The following is a 23362-nucleotide window of genomic DNA, read 5'->3' on the forward strand; positions in this document are numbered from 1 at the left end:
TTCTTACAGTATATAAAAATTGGTGTATTTCAGAAATAAAACTATGAAGACATTCAAAATAAATTTCCTGTGGTGGGAAACTATTTTGTGCAACTTTTTTGTATTTACAGTTTTGAGGGATAAACCTCTTAAATTTCTCTAACTAGAAATATATGTTATAAAAACAAAAATGATTTTCATTTTTTTTGTAGTTTATTGCACTTTTTGCAATTTATGTAATTACCATGCACCTAATGCATACATATTATTAAAATTTAGGCTGTAATGGTTGTATTGATGTATAGCGACTTGAAATGCTCCCAAAAATGGCACCACACCATGTCCGCTCTGGCGGACTTGGTTCTATGGTAGGTCTTAAAGGGCTAAGTGCTGGAATTGGGGGAGGTTCACCATTGGGTCCCTTTAACACAGACCAAACTATAATCTACGATAGAGTGTTTGTAAACACTGGAAATGCCTACAACGAACTCACAGGTAAGATTCTTCTTGATGTTTGTGTAAGTGAAGTAAATAAAGACAAAAAAGAAAAATGCATTGTGTGGTTTTGCATGTTTGTGGTCAGTAATAAGAAATTTAGTTTCACATTTGCAGATTCTGAAAAAGAAAACAGATTTAAAGATATTATAAATGTTTAACTGAGGTGTTTCCTGAATCTGCACGTGTAAAACCTGCTTCTTCAGAAAATGACAAAAAATTAAAGGAGTTTACTCATTTTTTTTCACCAGGTATCTTCACAGCACTTGTTTCTGGTGTGTACTTTTTTACCTATTTCTGTCATTCTGGAGGTGTCCGTAAAACATCGCTGCATTTGTACAAGAACAATGAGGTGATACTGCACATCCATGATCACCAGTCAGCTGACACGGCTGATAATGGAGGAAATGCAGTGTTCCTGCAGCTGCAGCAAGGTGATAGAGTCTATGTGCGCTTAAAGGCAAATACACACGTCTATAGATCCAGCACATTAACAAATTTCAGTGGATTTTTGGTCAAAAAAAAAAACCAATTAAAAATAGATGCACATGACTTTGAAATTGTATTTAGCTGCAGTGTTTCTTGTGTGTGCTCCAATAAAACACATTTAAATCATACCTACGGTGGTGTTTACTTCACTTTTGTGTTGGTAAACGATTTAATGCTGGTCAAAATATTAAAAGACTGTTTAAATGTGTACAAGTACAAACTTACTCTCTAATTTATTTGTAGTTAGTGGAAGAACAGCATTATGTCTGGAAACAGTTCACGGGAAAGATTCATAAATTCATTTTTCCTATCTCTGAAACCAGGATAAAACTGAAACATGATTTGGTGTGTCTCTATCTCAGAGGAAAACCAGTAATAACTCAAAGTAACGAGATGCAATCATGCTTGGATTACACCTACAAAAGTGGCTGTTGACCTATTAGAGTTGCCAGAAAATGGTAACTCCAAGATTATTGTAAAAAAAGAGCAGTAGTAAATAGAGATGGACCGATCCAATCGGATATCGGAGAGAAATAAAAAATGTAATCCGATCCATTAAATATATATCGGATTCATATCGGTATTGGCCGATATCCAAATTTATGATATCGGTATCGGACATAAAAAAGTGGTATCGTGCCATCTTTAGTAATAAAGATGGTTGACAGACTGGTTCAGTATACCTGCTGCTGCCTGTAGTGCATCTTTCAGCAATATGGAGAGCATTGCATTAACGCCAGTAGCATGATTTATGCTGCTCCACAATGAAACGCTACAATGTGGAGGCAGGATGGTGTGTTTTGTGTCCATTTTGACTAGGAGCAAAAATAAAATTTTAACAGCTCAATTAAGAATAATAGTCTATCTGACATTAATAAATATGTGATTAATTCTTAATTGTTTCAGATCACAAAGGGTTTAAAACAAAACAAAACAAACACACTTGGTTTTCACAGAAAAACATCTGTTATCACATAGTCATTTACCTAAGAAATCAAAACATAAGAGCCTTCATGATTCTAATTTATTTTGTATTTTAAGTCGGTGCTGTTGGGTTCTTGGGCATTCAAGCGCAGAGGTTCCTAAAACAACAACTGACTGATCTCAAGAAAAGATTAATGGTTCATGTGTGTCATGCAAAGTGCCCTTCTTCCAGTAGAGGGAACGATTCATCCACTAGTATTTAAAACTCCAACCACTGAGATTTCCACTCAGAAACAACATGCTCTAAAATCTACAAACATGTGACTAATATATGTGTATTACACAGCCACAAAGCAGTATCTTTGAAGGTGCTTGTTATGTATTAAAGGAGAAATCCAGCCACCCCCTGGCCACAAGCGATTGCACTACTAATTAGGGTAATAGGCTGGAATGATTTGAGTTATTAGAATAGCCTGATTATAAAAAAAAAAACAACCTTTGTTTCAATACTTTGTTTAAGTCACTGCTCTATATTTCACCATGTCGCCTTGTAAATGTGAGCATTTCACCCACAGCTACAATTAAAAACAGACCTGCAATAGAAATTTTATCTTGTAGCGTGCCCGTGAATAGATAGAAGATGTCATAATAGACATTATGTCCATGCAGCCTCCAAAGAAACTGATAACACAACAGCAACAGTGAAAATTATGCTTTCATAGTTTCATGTGAATCCAGTGAGACGGAAGTAAATATATATATATATATATATATATATATATATATATATATATATGTATATATATGTAGTCGGATGGTAACAAAGAGAGGGAAGGTAGTCAGAACTGAGGGGATTGAACTACCAGAAGGCAACATTGCAGACATAGAGGACAGTTACAAGTACCTGGGGATCCCGCAGGCAAATGGGAACCATGAGGAGGCCGCTAGAAAGGCTGCAACCACCAAGTACCTGCAGAGGGTCAGGCAAGTCCTGAGGAGTCAGCTGAATGGTAAGAACAAGATCCGGGCCATCAACACGTACGCCCTACCCGTGATCAGGTACCCTGCTGGGGTAATAGGCTGGCCAAAGGAGGAGATAGAAGCCACTGACATAAAGACAAGAAAGCTCCTTACCATGCATGGAGGGTTTCACCCCAAGTCCAGCACCCTGAGGCTGTACGCTAAGCGGAAGGAAGGGGGCCGGGGACTGGTGAGTGTCAGCACCACAGTCCAGGATGAGACAACGAACATCCAAGAATACATTGGGAAGATGGCCCCAACTGACCGAGTGCTCAGTGAATACCTCAGGCAGCAGAAACCCAAGAAAGAGGAGGGAGACGAGGAACCATCATGGAAGGACAGGCCCCTGCACGGTATGTACCACCGGCAGATAGAGGAGGTGGCTGATATCCAGAAATCCTACCAGTGGCTGGACAAAGCTGGACTGAAAGACAGCACAGAGGCACTAATCATGGCAGCACAAGAACAAGCTCTGAGCACAAGATCCATAGAGGCTGGGGTCTATCACACCAGGCAAGACCCCAGGTGCAGGCTGCGTAAAGATGCCCCAGAGACAATCCAGCACATAACAGCAGGGTGCAAGATGCTAGCAGGCAAGGCATACATGGAACGCCATAACCAAGTGGCCGGCATAGTGTACAGGAACATCTGTGCCGAGTATAACCTGGAAGTCCCGAGGTCAAAATGGGAGATGCCCCCAAGGGTGGTGGAGAATGACCGAGCTAAGATCCTGTGGGACTTCCAGATACAGACGGACAAAATGGTGGTGGCTAACCAACCGGACATAGTGGTGGTAGACAAACAGAAGAAGACGGCCGTAGTGATCGATGTAGCGGTTCCGAATGACAGCAACATCAGGAAGAAGGAACACGAGAAGCTCGAGAAATACCAAGGGCTCAGAGAAGAGCTCGAGAGGATGTGGAGGGTGAAGGTAAAGGTGGTCCCCGTGGTAATCGGAGCACTAGGTGCGGTGACTCCCAAGCTAGGCGAGTGGCTCCAGCAGATCCCGGGAATAACATCGGAGATCTCTGTCCAGAAGAGCGCAGTCCTGGGAACAGCTAAGATACTGCGCAGGACCCTCAAGCTCCCAGGCCTCTGGTAGAGGACCCGAGCTTGAAGGATAAACCGCCCGCAGGGGCGTGCTGGGTGTTTTTTTTAATTTTTATATATATATATATATATATATATATATATATATATATATATATATATATATACGTTTTTTGCTTGTGTGTTTGACTTGGCTGGAGTATTGTAGGCAACCCATTGGGTGTGTGGACACACACATTTGTGAATGCAATAACTTTAGAACGACACAACATAGGATTTTGAAATTCATACCACAGGTGCATCTACTATGAGGCTGGGAGGTACCACTTTACTGGAAGCAGTAGACCAGGGTCCTTCATGAAACCACCTGTTTAATCAAATACTAAATAGGTCATGAAGGGTTAGCAACTCACATCCACACTGATGTTATTAAAGTAATGGTTAACTTAGAGTTTTGCTTCATGATAGAGAAGTCAAAGGAAACCACAGATATGAAATGGTTCTCACTGATGTAAGAGAAACAATTAATAGATTTAACATGACAATGGCAGAGTGAAGCTGTTTGTTTACTATATATGTAGTTATACTTATTTGCACACAAATAGTTCATAGTTCACCAGTTCATAGCAATCAATTATCTAGGATCGACCTGTCTTGACTTACTTTGCACAGTAATGAATCAGATGTTAGTCAAGCTGGAGTGGCAGTTCGAACCCCGCCCCCTAGTGGGATGGATGAGACTGTCATGGTCCTGGGTCGCTGACCCAGCGTTTCTGAGTTTATTGTCATGATTTTCTAGTTTCTTCTAGTTTCTATTATTCCTACCGGTGTTCTCCTGTGCTCTGTCTGTGTCTCTGAGTTTGTGTTTGTAAAACAGTTTGTGAGCTTCCTGTTTTACTTTGAAGTTCTGTGTCTCGTCGTGTCTAATTAGGTCCAGCTGTGTTCCCCTCTAGTGTGTCATTCCCTTGTTACCTTGTTTGTATTTATACTGTGTGCCTGCCTGTGTTCCTTGTCAGTTCGTCTGTGTTATTTTGTGTTTCTACGTAGTTTCAGTCGCGTGATTTTAGCCAAAAAGTGTTTACTTAAATTCAGTGCACATATCAATTTGGTGCTGATTACACCATTCTTTTGGAACATTTGAGATTTATGCTTTTAGAATTCATTTTGAAGCAAGTTTCACAAGAAAATTGGCTATCAGACAAGGCTATTGTCTATGAGAGTGGAATGTGTTAATTCTCTTTTTCTATCTGATAACAGAACACATATTAAGAATATGTGAGATATGTTTGGAAAAAGTATGTACACAGTATTAATACTGTAAAGTAACAAAGGAGTGCATATGTGTAAATTGCAATAAAAAATGGAAGGACATACGTTGTCGTTAAATTTATTTAGGCGTGTTTAGTTCAGTCACAGAACTCCTAAACACAAACTTAACAATGCTGTAGGAATGCTAAGTCCTCTATAATGGAAAGATCAAACAACCACTTCATAAACGCAAGGCACAACATAGAAGAGCCACTTCCATGAGACAAGACTCAGCTGTCCATCTGCAAGGACAAAGGTCAATCTTTTGAGGATTAAAATATTCACATTTTGGACAGAGAAGACAGATGGTTTGAAAGAGGAGTAAAAGAAGCCATTTAACGCCCACTCACTTCCTGAGCAATTTGATCTCTGGAAATTACATGACAGGAATTACATCACTATGAGTTCAACCAAAAATTTGACTGATTGTGACCTACAGCCGTTTTCACACCTTGGCTCATGTGATTAAGTAGGGGATCATTAGGGGGCCCATGTCCCTCTTGGGGGACACTCCCATAGGGCTTAAATCTTGGACTCTCCACCATTTGACCTTAGAACTGAAGAAGCTTCTCAGATGAGAGGTGAAACGTCTTCAAGCAACTTAAAGAAATCCAGACGCTTTTCTTTCCGATCTCCTTAGATTACAATGACTTGGATGACTGAGAACCTTCACAGATAATTTAAATTTGTTGCAATTTCTGATCCCCTCATTGTCAGAGCTCTCTTAAAAAATTAATGTCAATGATGCTTTTTATAAAAGATTAATAAAGGATATATAATAAAAGTCACTTTGCCAAAAAACTGATTTAAGCTTCAACCTGAAGGTTGTTTGTAGCTCAGGAAAGAAGTGTGACAGCTACAGCCTTAAGAAAACAGAAGCTCTGCCTGGAGGCGGGGCGGGAACAGCCAGCCCACAAATACACCAGTAGATTGGAAGCAAGAGGCTAAATTTAGATGTAGGGGGAAACTCACGGAAGTCCTGGAAACTTAACTATTCATTGACTTTAAAGTTACCAATGAATAAGAAGCAGACCTGAATGATAACAACAAAAACCACTACCATAGCCAACCAGAACAAAGATAGTAATAAAAAGTTAATTAAATCTTATTCTTAAGACTTCTTAATCTCAATCATAGCTTACCAGGTTACCTTCCAACTGTGTCTCAGTTGTCTAGACATGTAAATGCATTCCTTCACTGCATTTAGACAAAGTATGACATCTGGTTCTTCTGGTTTTATCTTTTATTAAATACCTCATCAACTACACAAAGTGTAGGCGTTGATTACGGTAAAACGTGATCACAGAAGCTGAGCATATTCTTTTGTCTTTTAAAGTCTAAGACAATGACTGTAGTTGTTAGCAATGGAGCTCCAACAGCTTGTGTGCTGGTTCAGTGTGATGATCGTACTCTTTTTCAAAGGTGAGAAAAAAAGATTGGTTTTTCTCATTACATAGTTTGTTTCTGGAGCAGATGTAAAAGAATAATTAGAGGCACAAATGTAAACTACACTGTATAGTAAAGTATATTATATAGTATAATATTTATTCCGATACTGTATTATTCTCATAAGTATCCAATGTTATAATATTAACAAACCAAATTAATTAAACTCAATCACTGATTAAAATCTGCATTTCACAAGCCTGGAGACTTCTGTAAGTATCATTGTGTTTGACTCTGTTCAGCCAGTCTTTCTTTCCTTAAAGGTTTTATATACAAGGTTAAAATTTCAGTTTAAAACGGACTAGCTGTGTAGGTTATTTTTTGCAGTGTTCATGTTGACAATGATCACTCTCAGTACTACTTGAGCAAATACACTGAAAAAAAAAAACCTGCTAGATGAACATTGCAAAGATATGTATATCAGTTACATGCAATTAATTTGTATATCGTCAACCTTAGTGTCTTATGTTATTACTGCTCACAATTTTTTCGTAACATGAACATGATTTTTTATGTTGTTCTTATGCCTTTTACTCCTGTCAAATATCTATAGAAACCATCTGTTTATTGGAAATTAAATGGTTATGTAAAATGTAAAGGTTTTTTTTAATGCTAATTGTATTTGACTACCATTTGTTAGATTGACAAGATTATTTTATGCTAAGTATATTTTAATTTCTAACTAATTACTGTATATACATATATAAACACATACACACAAACAATTTAGTGTTCAATAAATAAAACTAAGTTAAGGTTGATCTCACTGTATGTACTATACATTTTCTTTTCAATCCGAGCAATAAGCTAAAATAATAGCTTTATTCAAAACTAACAATGAACAATGAACTGTATTTTTAAAACTAATATTGTAGTTTATGAGTCATCTGTTTAAAGTGCGTCTCTTGAAAAACATTCCATAATGTTCCTCAGAAAGAATCTTACGACGTCACAGCTATGTAAAAAACAAATATGTTTTTAAATGTAAGAGTCATAAGGAACTATAGCAACAGGAACATATTTATTTAAATGTAACAAGGAAGAGCCTTAAAATAACATTTTAAACCACAAGCTCAAAACCAAGTGACCTAAACTGGTTAGTATTGGCTTGCATCTATCGCTAAAACATCATAATAACTCATACTAGACTATGCAATCTGTTTGTAGAAGTGCACCCTGCAATTGAAAATGGCCTCTTGGTAACCTGACCAGAAAAAAACCCAAACTATGTGTCACCAAGAAAAATAGACTGATGCTCTTTATGTAGTGTATTAGGGCTGTCAGCATTATTAATCAGCATTAATGCTGCCCTAATACACTGCAATAACTTGTGCTAGGGAAAACATCACAGAACAACCAAAATTACCATGACCATGTCCAATGAGCTTGCAAATTGTTTGTCATCTATATATCTGTTTCAATGACTGAGACCAAGCTTGTGACCACCTGAGATCAGTTGACACCTTCAAAATTACTGTGGTGAATCAAGATGTCAAATAATGCAGTGATCATTTTGCAATTGCCTCAAAGTAGAGGGTGTGGTACACTCAGCCTCAAGGTGATGAGAAAAAAAAATGAGAATGGACTCAATGTTTAGCACCTCCATTGTCGAAGTTGCAGCACTGAGCTGCAACCACAAGGTGGTTGGTGCCTGTTGTGGTGGTTATACCCGAACCAAATGGTGAACACCAGAGGTGAAAGGAGTAACTAGACTGAAGAAGGAGTCCTATGGGGCTTGATTAGCTTGTGGGACTACAGAAGCAATTGATAGGTACCGACAGGCCATGCAGAACACAACTGGGGCAGTGGCTGAAGCGAAAACAAGGATGTGATAGTTGTGGCATATGTGTTAGAACAGTGAACCTGGAGGTGGTGATGCAAGTTCTTTTGAAATTACCTTTTTAAAATAAAGAGAGCTTTTTCTCTTTATAAATACTGCTTTGTAACATCAAAAGTTATTACAGTGGCTTGCAAAAGGATTCGCCCCCCTTGAAATTTTCCACATTTTGTCACATTACAGCCACAAACATGAATCAATTTTATTGGAATCCCAAGTGAAAGACCAACACAAAGTGGTGTACACGGGAGAAGTGGAACGAAAATCATACATGATTCCAAACATTTTTTCTACAAATAAATAACTGAAAAGTGGGGTGTGTATGTTAATGTATTAACCCCTTTTAAATAGATGCTTGGGGTACACAATGCATAACAATACAACTTTAAGAGGTCCTGCCCAAATAACCATGTGTGATATGAAGATATGTCTTTATCTGAACTAAACTTTTTTTTGTCTTTCATTTCTGCTTTTCAGGTTGTGCTTCAAAGCTGCCCGGTGAGCAAACAAAAGCTCTGTCTTTGTTAACTTTCATGGTTTTTTTGGAACACGTTTCCAGATGTCAGCTCTACAGCAACAAGAGAAAAATACTAAATACCATAATCGGTTGCATTCTATAATAGAGCCAGTGACTTAGTATGCAATAACTCCTAAATTTACAATGCATGTGTTATGTAATTTTCCTGAGATTAGCATGCAATTTTAACACTAAGCACTAAGAGGCAATGAGTTTTAACAAAAAAAAAAGTATAAGTTTTTGAGCAGAAATTTTTAGTAGTGTTATAGCCTACTGTAAATAATTTTAAGTTGTGAGTAATTTTCAAGCATTATTTTTTACTTTTTTTTCTTCTCTAATCCAGCTCTCCCATCAGCAGTACAATATTTTTCATAAAAATAATGCAACAATGTATACGCTTATCAATAATGTGTAATAACATTTCTTTGAGAAAGCTTTCTTTGTTCTTTTTATGTTTTGTGTCTTATGGTTCTTACTTCTGTGTGGGCAACTATGCTTCAGTATGAAAAGCATGGTATGTTGTATCCACCACATTTCTTTTATGTTCTTTGTTCTTGTTTTTTTAGATGGAGCCAAAATCATTTTAACTGGATCTGGATCGACTCGATGCTCTGGAAGAGTAGAAATTTATCACAATAATAACTGGGTGTCAGTTTCTGATTATAACTGGGACTTAAATGATGCAGAGGTGGTTTGCAGACAATTAAACTGTGGGACGGCACTAGAAGCTCCTCGATCAGCTCACTTTCGTGCAGAAACTGAAAAGATTTGGCTTGATAATGTCAACTGTTCAGGAAACGAAAGTTCTCTAAATGAGTGTCAACACAGTGAATTTGGAAGACACAAATGTGGATATGATCGGAGTGCTGGTGTGATTTGTTCAGGCGAGAAAACATTTAGATAATGAAGACATTATAAGTCATTCTGTTCTTGTGTGCCACAAATGAAATCTCTCCTATAAAATGTAATGAACATATACAATAATGGTTATGCCCTTTGTCTGATAGATCTTATCAGGTTAGCTGGGTCTGGATCAACTCGATGCTCTGGCAGAGTAGAAATTTATCACAATAACATCTGGGGAAGAGTCTCTGATGGTGGCTGGGACTTAAATGATGCAGAGGTGGTTTGCGGACAATTAAACTGTGGGACGGCACTGGAAGTTCCTCATTCAGCTCACTTTGGTGCAGGAACTGGACGGATTTGGCTTGATAATGTGGGCTGTTCAGGTACTGAAAGTTCTCTAACTGAATGTAAACACAGTGGATTTGGATCACACAGCTGTGGACAAGGTCAGGATGCTGGTGTCATCTGTTCAGGTAATAAAACTGTTAGATATTGATAACATCATAAGTCATTCTGTTCTTGTGTGTCATATATAAAATCATTCCTATATAATGTAAAGAACATATCAAAACATTTTTATGCCCTATGTTTAATAGATCTGATCAGATTGGCTGGCTCTGGATCGACTCGATGCTCTGGCAGAGTAGAAATTTATCATAAATATATCTGGGGAACAGTCTCTGATTATAACTGGGACCTAAATGATGCTGATGTGGTTTGCAGACAGATAAACTGTGGATCGGCAGTAGATGCTCTTCAACTTGCATACTTTGGTGAAGGAACTGGACAGATTTGGCTCAGTGATGTGACCTGTTCGGGAAATGAAAGTTCTTTAACTGAATGTGAACACTCTGGATGGGGAAACTACTACTCTGGACATTACTACGATGTTGGTGTAATCTGTTCAGGTGACAAAATGAGAACACTTTTAGATATGTAACAATTTGCTTCATAGTCTGTTCAGTGTCATACATTAAAAAAACAAAAAAACAAGGCACATGTAAGGCACATATATCAAAATGATGGTTTCTTTTGTGACTTATGCTCAAAAGGTCCAATCAGATTAGCTGGATCGACTCGATGTTCTGGCAGAGTAGAAATTTTTCACAATAAAATCTGGGGAACAGTCTGTGATAATGGCTGGGACCTAAATGATGCTGAAGTTGTCTGCAGAGAGTTAAACTGTGGGATGGCACTAGAGGCTCCTCGATCAGCTCACTTTGGTGCAGGAACTGGACAGATTTGGCTTGATGATGTGGCCTGTTCAGGAAAAGAAGGTTCTTTAACTGAGTGTCAACACGGTGGATTTGGAGTAAATACCTGTAAACACGGTGAAGATGCTGGTGTGATCTGTTCAGGTGAGATACATTTGGATCTTCTCAATGTCTAGTAATGCCATGTAAATGTAACTTTTCTGTTTTAGAGCTTTTTCATCCATTCATTGGTGTGTTTTAGATTACGTTCATTGTGAGGAGTCAAATTGAGCTGTACAGTAACCATACTCTGTAGGATTTCGGTAATGAAGTGTTCCATCATTCTCTGTAAATGCAGTTGCGATTCAGAGAGACATAGATTAATTTAGGGGCTTAAAAAAATTAAAGAAACCATACATTTGCTTTCACATCGAGGCTCTCTCTTCACTCAGTTATGTACAGTATAACACTTTTAGACACCCCTAGAGTCGATGGCACTATACCCTAGGCAACAGATCAGGGTTCTGCCCAATGTGAAGGCCAAGCCTGAGAAGGAGATGGAAAAGATAGATAAGAGATACACTTTTATTAGTCCCACACATGGGAAATTTGTTGTGTTACACCAGAAAATGGACAGTGCAAAGTTGCAGCAGTAAAAATGAGGAAAAACCATATACTATAATAAGATAAAAATAATAACTTACTATATAAATCTCATGGTCCTAGGTTGGTGACCCATTTTTTTGAGTATTGTACTTTTATTTCCTCATGTTTTGACTAAAAGTGTTTTGCTTTCTGTTTTGTATTTCTAGCTCTAGTCCTTTGTTCTTTGTTCCCAGGTTTTGTTTCCGTGTTCCCTTTGCTCAGTGTCAAGTTCATGCCTCTGTGCCTGTTGTGTGTTTCCTGTTTTACTTTGGAAGTCTGTGTCTTATGTCAGTGTTTCTGGTTTTACTTCCCTTGTCTCATTAAGTCTGATTTCTCCCAGCTGTGTTTCCCTCCTGTCTCCCATTCCCTGATTACTAGTGTTTATTTAAGCCCTGTGTTTTCCTTGCACTGTGTCATGTCATTCCCTCACCGTGCTGTGTTTTGCCTCCGTGTTTCTAGTAATGTTCTAGCTTTCTGTCTCTTGGTTTCTTTTCTAGTTTCTCAGTTTTTAAGTTGGATATTCATGTTTTTAGTTTAGTTCCCGGGTATTTCATGTTTGTATGTTCTCCAGCAATAAAGCTGCCTCCTTTAGTTAATCACTCAATTTCTGAGTCCTACATTTGGGTCTGAGTCCTACACCTCCTGCCTGTTACTCACCTTGACAATACAATAGAATAAAATACTATATACAACAGAATACTATGTTGTCAGAAAAATTGCACTCAGTGGTATTGCACGTGTATGTCTGTCTGTGCATATGTGGTAATCTGTAAAGTCTCTTGTTATGGAGTCCGACAGCAGTAGGAAGGAAAGACCTGCGGAGTCTCTCTGTCCCACACCGTGGGTGCCGCAGCCTGACCCTGAAGGAGCTGCTCAGTGCTGTCAGAGTCTCCTGCATGGGGTGGGAGATGTTGTCCAACAGGGATGACAGCTTAGCCACCATTCTCCTCTCACTCACCACCTCCACTTGGTCCAGAGGGCATCCTAGAACAGAGCTGGCCCTCCAGATCAGCCTGTTCAGTCTCTTCCTGTCTCCAGCTGAGATGGTGCCGTCCCAGCAGACCACATGTTAAAACATGGCCAAGGCCAACACAGAGTCATAGAAGGTCTTCAGCAGCGGGTCCTTCACTCCTAAAGACCTGAGTCTCTGCAGCAGGTACAGCCTGCTCTGCCCTTTCCTGTAGAGAGCATCTGAATCATGAGTCCAGTCCAGTTCATTGTTCAGATGAACCCAAGGTACCTGTAGCTGTCCAGAGCCTCAATGTCCATACCTTTTGTGTTTAGTATAGTGGAGGATGTTTGTGCCTGCAGAAGTCTACCACCAGCTCCTTGGTTTTTTTCAGTGTTGATCTGGAGGTTGTTCTGCTGGCACCAGTCCACAAAGCCTTGGGTCAGTTCTCTGTAATCCTTGTCTTGCCCATCAGTGATGAGGCCGACTATTGCAAAGTCATCAGAGAACTTCTGCAGGAAGCACTGGGTGAAGTTGTGAGAGAAGTCTACAGTGTAGATGGTAAAGAGGAACAGAGCCAGAACCATTTCCCGTGGGGCCCCCCGTACTGCTGATGACCCAGTCCTGAGTTCTAACATACTGTGGTCGGTCAGTGAGGTAGTCTAGTATGCGAGGTGATGGTCCACTCCTGTGTTCTCCAGATTCTCCTTCATGACTGTGGGAAGAATGGTGTTGAAGGCACTGGAGAAATTGGAGAACAGGATTCTCACAGTGGTCCTAGCGGTCTCCAGGTGAGAAAGGGAATGATGTAGGAGGTGAATGATGGCATCATCTACTCCAATTCCAAGCTGATAGGCAAACTGAAGTGGGTCCAGTGATGAGCTCATTAGGGTATTGGCTTTAATCCTGCTCAGTTCTCTCGTAACCTGGATGGTTGAGAGAGACAAGCTGGAGCCGTGTGCTGGATGTGTATTGGCTACTGTGGCAGCGCCCCCCCCCCAGGCAGAGTTCTATTCTTTGTGGCGCAAGATGGTTCTAAGGCCTCTCCAGAATTTGCTAACATCGTTCTACTGAATCTGGTTCTCCATCTTCTGCCTGTAGCTGTCCTTCCCATTCCTGATCAGTCCTTTTAGCTCTCTCTATTCCTTTTTCCGTTGTTCCTTGTCTTCAGAAGTGAAGGCTCTCCTCTTCTGCTTCAGAACGGCTTTTATTTCTCGGGTGATCAAAGGTTTGTGTTTGGAAAAACACTGCACGGTGGGTACGGTGTTATCCATGCATAAGTTAATGTAATCCATAATGCAGGTCGCAAGGCTGTCAATGTCCTCCCAGTGGTTGTCACAGAGCATCTCCCAAACAGTGGACTCAAAACAGTTCTTAACCCTCTGGGGTCGAGGGACGCACCGGCGCCTAAAAATCACATGACCAATTTCAGACAACACAGCTACAAGATGTAGCGACTCTGAGTCTCCATTTCAACTTGGGTCGAAAGTGCGGACTTCAAACTATATACCAGTTTTTGAATTGTGTCGATGGGCGACATAAAACCAGAGTTATGATAAAAAATACACGCATTGTTTTTTTTCTGAACAAAACAGTGGTGTTTACAGCGGGAAGAACGGTAAAAACTGTGTTTTCTACAGATGGCGCTAACAAACACTCTCTGCTTGCGATTAAGAAGGGGAAGTTTTAGGAAGGACACAGAAATGAATAGAGCTTCTGTAACAGGCTGCCACACAAGAGGTGCGCTGGAGTTGAAAAACAAACAAACAAACAAACAAGAAAATTCAGACAAATCTGAGTAAAGTGACATGGAAGAAATGGGATGATACTAGAGACAAGGCTCTGCCCAACACCTCAGGGAAGTAGACACCAGCTAATCTGTCTTCCTAATGGTCTGAAGTGCCCAATATACCCTGAAGATCCGGAACAGAGCAGAGAGCAGCCTGGCAGAGAGCTAACATGTGGTCTAACCCAGAGGAAAGACACTGAGCCCAGCAAATACATGGAGCTCGTTAATCCACCTGTTTTAACCGTCAGTGTTATCTCATTCGAAATAATATTGTAAACTGGGGTAACTGTATGTTGGGTCTGTGTTTCCACAAGCCCCACTAGTCTAGAGACTTATTCTCGTTAACGACAAAAACAAGATGAACATCTTTTACTTGCTAACAAGGGAGGCCCCAGCCGGTGTCTCAGAAAGCACTCTGAATCCTGTTTTCCCAACGACGGCCTCCGCTTGCTGCCTTTTGTTGGGAAAACAGTTCACACAATACACATCACAGCAAAGCACCTCCCACATGGTTCTAAGACAAGGCACTATGTGTGTGTATGTGTAAACATCTGTATGCATGTGAGAGTGTGTGTGTGTGTGTGTGTGTGCGTGTGTGAGAATGTGTGCGTGTGTGTTTGAGTGAGTGTGTGAGAATGTGTGTGTCTCTGTATGCATGACTTCCTGCTCACCAAAATAATCATAAAAGCAGGAAGCAACATCACAAGAAACAGATCTTCCAGATCCAGAGAACATATCTGCAATAAAAGCCTCTCCAGCCAGTGGTCCGAGACAAAGGAATGTCTTGATCCTATAGATTGAACTCAGACCTTAAAAATTTAAGAAGCACAATGACAACATTCAACAATTAGACTTTACACTGTGCTTGGACATTAAAAGTATTGCATGAACTATCCCAACCTTATCTTTGTGTTTTGTTTTCAGCTGTACCAATGATCTTAACTGGATCTGGATCGAGTCGATGCTCTGGGAGAGTAGAAATTTATCACAATAACATACGGGGAACGGTTTGTGATAATGGCTGGGACTTAAATGATGCAGAGGTGGTTTGCAGACAGTTAAACTGTGGGACGGCACTGGAAGCTCCTCATTCAGCTCACTTTGGTGCAGGAACTGGACAGATTTGGCTTGATAATGTGGGCTGTTCAGGTACTGAAACCTCTCTCACTAAGTGTCGACACAGTGGATTTGGATCACACAGCTGTGGACATGGTCAGGATGCTGGTGTGATCTGTTCAGGTGAGAAAACTGTTAAATATTCAAGACATTATAGATCAGCCTATTCTTGTGTGTCATATGAGAAATCTTTTATATATAATAAAATTAACATATCAAAATTTTGTTATGTCCTTTGTCTGATAGATCTGATCAGATTAGCTGGCTTTGGATCAACTCGATGCTCTGGCAGAGTAGAAGTTTATCACAATAACATCTGGGGAACAGTCTCTGATTTTAACTGGGACCTAAACGATGCTGATGTGGTTTGCAGACAGATAAACTGTGGGTCAGCACTAGAGGTTCCACGACTTGCTTATTTTGGTGAAGGATTGGGACCGATTTGGCTTGGTGATGTGACCTGTTCAGGAAATGAAAGTTCTCTAACTGAATGTCAACACTCTGGATGGGGAAACTACTACAGTGAACATCACTACGATGTTAGTGTCATTTGTTCAGGTGAGACAACTTATAGATAGAGAACAATTTCCTCATGGTGTCTTTAGTGTCATACATATATGTGGAAGGTCTATCCTTCACATAGAGCCACATAGATCTCCGATGTTGTTTCTGGGATCAGCTGGAGCCACTTGCAAAGCTTGGGAGTCACTGCACCTAGTGCTTGAAGTTATATGTATGTGTATATTTAATATAAGTTACATATATTAAAAAAGTAGTTTGTCTTGTGACTTATGCTTAAAAGGTCCAATCAGATTAGCTGGATTAACTTGATGCAGAGTAGAAATTTATCACAATAACATCTGGGGAACAGTCTTTGATGACAGCTGGAACTTAAATGATGCAGATATTTAAACTGTGGGACAGCGCTAGAGGCTCCTCATTCAGCCCACGTTGCTGCAGGGACACACCCTCATTGCTTCTATCATTAGAAGGGAGCTGTGGTGATCAGTGTTGGGAAGGTTACTTTTAAAATGTATTCCATTACAGAATACAGAATACATGCTCCAAAATGTATTCTGTAACATATTCCGTTACGTTACTCAATGACAGTAACGTATTCTGAATACTTTGGATTACTTAATATATTATCATGCTTTTTACAACAACGTGAATGTACTATTGCTGTGTGATTTATTACTATTACTGAAGGTCCGCGACACGGACTACACTGCCCATGATGCTACATTCTTTAGAGCTATGCTTGTAGCATTCTGCCTGTTAGCTTAGCACAACAACAACAACAACGAAAAGGCGCTCTCTCACCCAGGAAACACACAGTCACAGAGAGAGAGAGAGAGCGTCGCCCTGTAACCACGGCAACCGTAACGCTGCCGCCTGGAACAACAGAACGTAGCTGTCAAACAAAACCCAAACAGTCCTGACCCGCGACAAAATGAAACAGGAAAGTACCGCAGTGTAATCCATTTATTTCAACAAAGTAACTGTATTCTGAATACCACCTTTTTAAACGGTAACTGTAACGGAATACAGTTACTCATATTTTGTATTTTAAATACGTAAGGGCGGTACATGTATTCCGTTACTCCCCAACACTGGTGGTGATGTCAGTGTTTGTGTACAATATGACCAATGACTAGAGTGAAATGGGCCTATTACAGTTATCTATGGTTTATCCCCTTTGGGTTTTCATCAGGAGGGACATTCAGCATAAAACTCAGCTAAACAAAACATGACGAGCTACCCACTGTGGCGACTCCTTGTGACATGGAAAAGTAGTTTTTACAGTTAGCTGTGATCTTTTGTTTTGCCAGCATGCGGCAGGGCTGTGGAAAGCACAGAAAGTTGGCCCTGGCAGGTCACTATAAGCCACAATGGAGAGTTTCGGTGTGGGGGGTCCTTAATCACCAACCAGTGGGTGCTGACAGCTGCTTCCTGCATATCACAGTAAGTCACTGTTGCCAATTTAAATTTCTGTGTGATGATGTTGCAAATGACCATTACTCCTCAGTTTACAACTAGCTTAACCTCTTAAGCTCCAACGCCCCCTGATACTGGGGCAAAAGGCAGGAGATCAGGTAGGCTTGGGGCTTAAGAGGTTAAGATTTACAGGTTATCATTCTACTTATTTTCTGAAGGTCAGGAGTTTTTAATATCTTAAAAAATTTATTCTACAGAAATACATTTCCAGAAACAATTTTTTAGGGCAACAAGAATCGTTGGACCCTCAGTGTGACGTGGCAGACCACGTGAGTTCACTATTGTGATGGGATCAAGCAGATCGCTTCTGGAGGTTGTCCAAATCTGAGATGTAACTGCTGTCCAAAATGTTTAGCATAAAGACATACAATGGGGAAAGGCTAGCCTAGCTGTTTGTTAATAATAATAATAATAATAATAATAATAATAATAATAATAATAATAATTTCACAGATATCTTTAAATCATTATCCCTGCCAATAATTAACCCCAAACACAGTAACACACACACAAGGAGAAAAAAGAGCTTTGAAAGTAATGATTCCATTTTTGCACAATAAATCACTGATGTGTCCATTTTCAAGATCACATGAACAGTACCTGGTTTGAAATGTGATCTTGACCAAATCAAGCTAATAGAAAAGAAAAAAAACAACAAACCATTCTTTTTCACAATTTTTAAATTTAGTAACCTGACAGAGGTCCATCTCGGCTGCCACAACCAGTCAGATTTAAGCTCCAGCAAAATGTCTCGAACATTAGAAGACATCATCTGCCATCCTGAATTCAACAACAACACACATGAGAACGACATTTGTCTTCTGAAGCTGTCAGTTCCTGTGACTTTCACAGACTACATTCAGCCAGTCTGCTTAGCCTCATCAAAAAGCACTTTCCACAGTGGGACAAGCAGCTGGATTACTGATATATGTGAAAATGGTAAGTATATAAAATATTTTTTAATTTTCTAGGAATGTACAGGGTTTTTTTTAAAGCTCTTCTATTTCTTTTTACAATTCGGTAACGATTCCTTCCTGAACATCCTGCGTGAAGTAAATGTACCAGTAGTGGGAAACAATGAGTGTCAGTGCTACTATGAAGGTGACAAAGTGATCATGGAGAACATGATCTGTGCTGGGCTCAGCGCTGGAGAGAAGGATTCATGTCAGGTGATCCCAAAGATTCATGTATAATGTCACTCCTTGATTAGTGCTGTGAGAATTATGTGTTACTTTCATATTGGATTGTTTTTTCTGTTATTGTATCGACCTTACTGATATTATAGGCTGTTAGCTTTCACGACTCAACCAAGATGATTTATTACTCAATCGAGTTTCAGCACAGTTGGATATGCAAAAAATATCTTATCAAAACTTCTGGGAAATTTTTTATCAGTGACATCATAGTCGTAAATGCACTTGAGTGCCTAAGTGCAACAGGTCAACCACAAAAACACAAAAAAACCCACAAACCCCCCCACAAAAACAAGCTTTAAAATTAATTCTCAGTGGGGACTAGTAAGGCGCTTCAGTGTCTGTTTAGCTTTTTCTGTCCTTGAAGAAGCCTCCTCTTAACATATAAGCGAATCAAAAATATATTTGTGATTGTTTGATAGCTATCCAGTTGCAGCTTGTAGAAATCGTTCACACTTACTTAGAGACTCTCCTTTCATTTTTAGATGGGCTGACTGTTTCATTTTGTTACTGTCTTTGTGACTGTTAAAGTTAATTACAGACTCATAAATAAAATAATAGCTTAGATTGAGGTAAGCAAACTGCATTTTAGGTTAGCGTTCATAATATTCATGCTTTAGCAGGATCAACACAGAAACAGGTGTAACTAAAAGGTATTTCTCTGCCTTCAGAACTTTGATCTTTCTTTTCTCACAGGGTAACTTAGGGGGACAACTAATGACAAAGAGAGGCTTTGAATGGCTCCAGAGTGGAGTTGTGACTTTTAATGATGACTGTGCAAGACCTGCAGTCTTCACTCGTGTGTCAGAGTACCAAAATTGGATCAAGGACACCGTCACTGGCACTCAACCAAACTTTGTTACCTTCACCTCGTTGGGCCCTGACAGTGACTTTTATTTCACCTGTCCAACATCATCAACTCTTCCTGTCCCCACCACTGTCTCTACTGCTGTCCCCACCGCTGTCTCTACTCCTGTCCCCACCACTGTCCCAACTACTGCCCACACTACTGTCCATTCTAGTGTCCCCACTGCTGTCCCTTCTAGTATCCCCACAACTGACCCTACTGCTGCTTATTCTACTGCTGTCCCCAACACTGTCCCTTCCACCTTCCCCACCACTATCCCTACTCCTGCCCCCAGCACTGTCCCTACTGCCGTTTCCCCCAGTGTCCCTTCCACTGTCTCCACCACAATCCCCACAATTGTCCCTACAGCTGTCCTTACAACTGCACCTTGTACTGTCCCCACCGCTGTCCCTTCTAGTAACCCCACCACTGATTTTCCTACTGTCCCTACTGCTGTCCCCACCACTGCCCTTCCTACTATTTCCACTATTGTCCCTACTGCTGTTCTCACCACTGTCCCTACTCCAGCCCCCAGCACTGACCCCACCATCTCCCCTAGTCCTATCCCAACTAGCCCCACCATCTCCACTACTCCTATCCCAACCACTTTCCCCACCACTGTCCCTCCTGCTGTCCCTTCTACTGTCCCTTCTACTATCCCCACTGTTTCTTCTACTTCTGTCCCCATGACCAACCCTACTGCTGTTTCCCCTATTGTCTCCTCCACTGATCACACCACTGTTCTCACCATTCTCCCTACTGCTTTCCCCGCCACTGTCGATCTGACTGTGTCCACCACAGTCCCCACCACTGCCCTTCCTACTATTCCGACCATTCTCCCTACTGCTTTCCCCACCACTGTCCCTGCTACTGTCCCCACAACTGTCCCTACTCCTGCCATCAGCACTGTCCCTCCTACTGTCCCTTCTACTATCCCCAGTGCTTCTTCTATTTCTGTCCCCACGACCGACCCTACTGCTGTTTCCCCTATTGTCTCCTCTACTGTCCCCACCACTGTTCCCACCATTCTCCCTACTCCAGCCCCCAGCACAGTCCCTTCTACGGGCCCCACGACATTCCCTACTGCTGTTTCCACAATTGTCCTTTCCACTGTCTCCACCACAGTTCCCACAGTTGTTCCTACTGCTGTCCTTACAACTTCCCCTTCTACTGTGCCCACCACTGTCCCAACTACTGCCCCCACTGCTGTCCACACTGCTGTGCCCACCACTGTCCCTACTGCTTTCCCCCCCATTCTCTCCTCCACTTTCCCCACTACTGTTCCCACCATTCTCCCTACTGCTTTCCCCGCCACTGTCCATCCGACTGTGTCCACCACTGCCCTACCTACTGTCACTACTCCTAGCCACACCACCTCCACTACTCCTATCCCAACCACTGTCCCCACCACTGTTACTACTCCTAGCCACACCACCTCCACTACTCCTATCCCAACCACTGTCCCCACCACTGTTACTACTCCTAGCCACACCACCTCCCCTACTCCTATCCCAACCACTGTCCCCACCACTGTTACTACTCCTAGCCACACCACCTCCCCTACTCCTATCCCAACCACTGTCCCCACCACTGTTACTACTCCTAGCCACACCACCTCCCCTACTCCTATCCCAACCACTGTCCCCACCACTGTCACTACTCCTAGCCACACCACCTCCACTACTCCTATCCCAACCACTGTCCCCACCACTGTTACTACTCCTAGCCACACCACCTCCCCTACTCCTATCCCAACCACTGTCCCCACCACTGTTACTACTCCTAGCCACACCACCTCCCCTAGTCCTATCCCAATCACTGTCCCCACCAATGTCCCTTCTACTATTCCTGCTGCTTCTTCTACTTCTCTACCCAGGACTGACCCTACTGCTGTTTCCCCTATTGTCCCTTCAACTGTCCCCACCACTGTTTCCACCACTGCACTTCCTACTGTTCCCACTACTGCCCTTACTGCTGTTTCCCCCATTGTCCCTTCCACGGTTTCAACAATTGTCCCTACCACTGTCCCTTCTAGTAACCCCACCACTGCTATTCCTACTGTCCCCACCGCTGTACCCACTGCTGCTTCTTCTACTGCTTTCCCCACCACTGTCCATCCGACTGTGCCCAACACTGCCCTTCCTACTACACCCACCATTTTCCCTACAGCTGTCCCCACCACTGTCCCCACTGCTGTCCCCGCCACTACCTCCACCACAGGTAACAGTAAAATTGATAGTGGTGAAAACCTGGTCCACTTCACTCACTTCACCTCTCTCTGTGTTCTTCTTGTGTTGCTCCATGTATTCGTTGGACTGGTTGAATATAACTAAACACATTTACTTAAGTCTTGTACCTGAATACACACTTTAAATACTTTTACTTCAATAGTAATTTAGTACTTTCCTTTTACGTCATTTTTTATATTTGAGGGGAATTGCATCTTTCTCTCCAATATATTTATGAGACAATGATTCAACATTTTGAAACTAAATGATCTAAATTTGAAAATGGAAAATATTTTGCCGTTTCGAGTTTCTCAAATTACAGTGATGGGTAAATGGGTTTGTTTTTATATGGCACTTTTCTCCTCATAGCACTCAAAGCAACTTGCCACTATGCCATAGTTACCCTACCAGCATGCTATACATTTTCTATGTAACTGCTTCCATCACATGCTCTTGCTCAAGGATATTTGGCATGCATATTTGATCAGTGTAAGGTTTTAATTACACTGATTAATCTTTTAAGCTCTTAATTTAATAAATTAAAAACATATTATTTATTAGATCAAGTATTTCTTTCTTTTTGTTTAGTTTAGTTTTTCTTTTGTTGTTGTCTTGCAGCAGAAATTTTCATCTACAAGTCTCAGAACTTTAACAAAGTGTTTTTCTTTTTCTGTGAACTGAATGAGGATGTTTTAAGAATTATAATGCCTAAGTTTATACTGTACACAAGGTTTCTGGAAATACTCCCATAAAAATAAACCCACACATTGTTTCGATTACTAGAAATGACTTACTAGAAATGAATTACTAGGCTTGTTCAACCTGTGACACTGCTCATAAGGCAGGAAGAAAAAAGTCTGTCGAGTTATGAATGATCATTTCCTCATTGTTAAAGATGACATGACATGACTCATTTTCTCTTGACATTTCCTTCACGATGAACATAGAAAAGAAAAGAAAACAAACAGCAACTGAAAGCCATTGCTGTAAAGACGTGGCAGAGTATTACAAAGAAGGAAACCCAGCCTCTGGTGATGTCCATGATTTTAAGGCTTCAGGCTTTCATTGAAAATGAACATTTTATTTTAAATTATTGAATTTGTCAAATTACTTTTGAACCCCTGGAGTGAATGAATCGTGTTAAAAAGTGCTTTAGTTCCTCACATTTTTATTCTTGATTTTAAATCCACTGAATCAAAGCTGAGAATCTGTCCTTCAACTGAATCTGAATCGTTTCATTTAAAAAATAACTGTTTACAAAGCCAAAATTTGAAAATAAGTTCTCTCTGTCTCAGCATTTATGGAACTACATGTAAAAATGTGTGTCTATCTTCAGGGGTATTGTTGCATCAGCAACTGAAGACCAAGAGAAAAATCTGGAGGTTAGTTCATGACATATAATTGCTAAAAAATGCTATTTGTTTTCAGTCAGATTAATATTATTTGTTTAGTATTGTAATTTATTTGATGATCTGGAACATGTAAGTGTGACA

At 40.7% G+C, this 23362-nt stretch overlaps 1 protein-coding gene across 1 annotated transcript; it reads left to right on the forward strand.

The window, feature by feature from the left end:
• The first annotated feature begins 305 nt into the window (after nt 1-305).
• Nucleotides 306-21974, forward strand: LOC146636082 (scavenger receptor cysteine-rich domain-containing protein DMBT1-like). The gene is made up of 14 exons (XM_085350261.1): nt 306-474; nt 786-908; nt 9026-9046; nt 9632-9934; nt 10073-10384; nt 10508-10819; nt 10964-11269; nt 15412-15726; nt 15850-16161; nt 17436-17568; nt 18290-18525; nt 18616-18770; nt 19491-19705; nt 21860-21974. Exons 1-14 carry the CDS (start codon nt 306-308, stop codon nt 21972-21974), a joined length of 3027 nt encoding a protein of 1008 aa, XP_085206387.1.
• The last annotated feature ends 1388 nt before the right edge of the window (nt 21975-23362 follow it).

This window comes from Diplotaxodon limnothrissa, linkage group LG3 (genome assembly GCF_057381915.1).
Source record: "Diplotaxodon limnothrissa isolate DT_005_m linkage group LG3, D_limnothrissa_male_GT1.1, whole genome shotgun sequence".
In the NCBI taxonomy this organism is placed as follows: Eukaryota; Metazoa; Chordata; class Actinopteri; order Cichliformes; family Cichlidae; genus Diplotaxodon; species Diplotaxodon limnothrissa.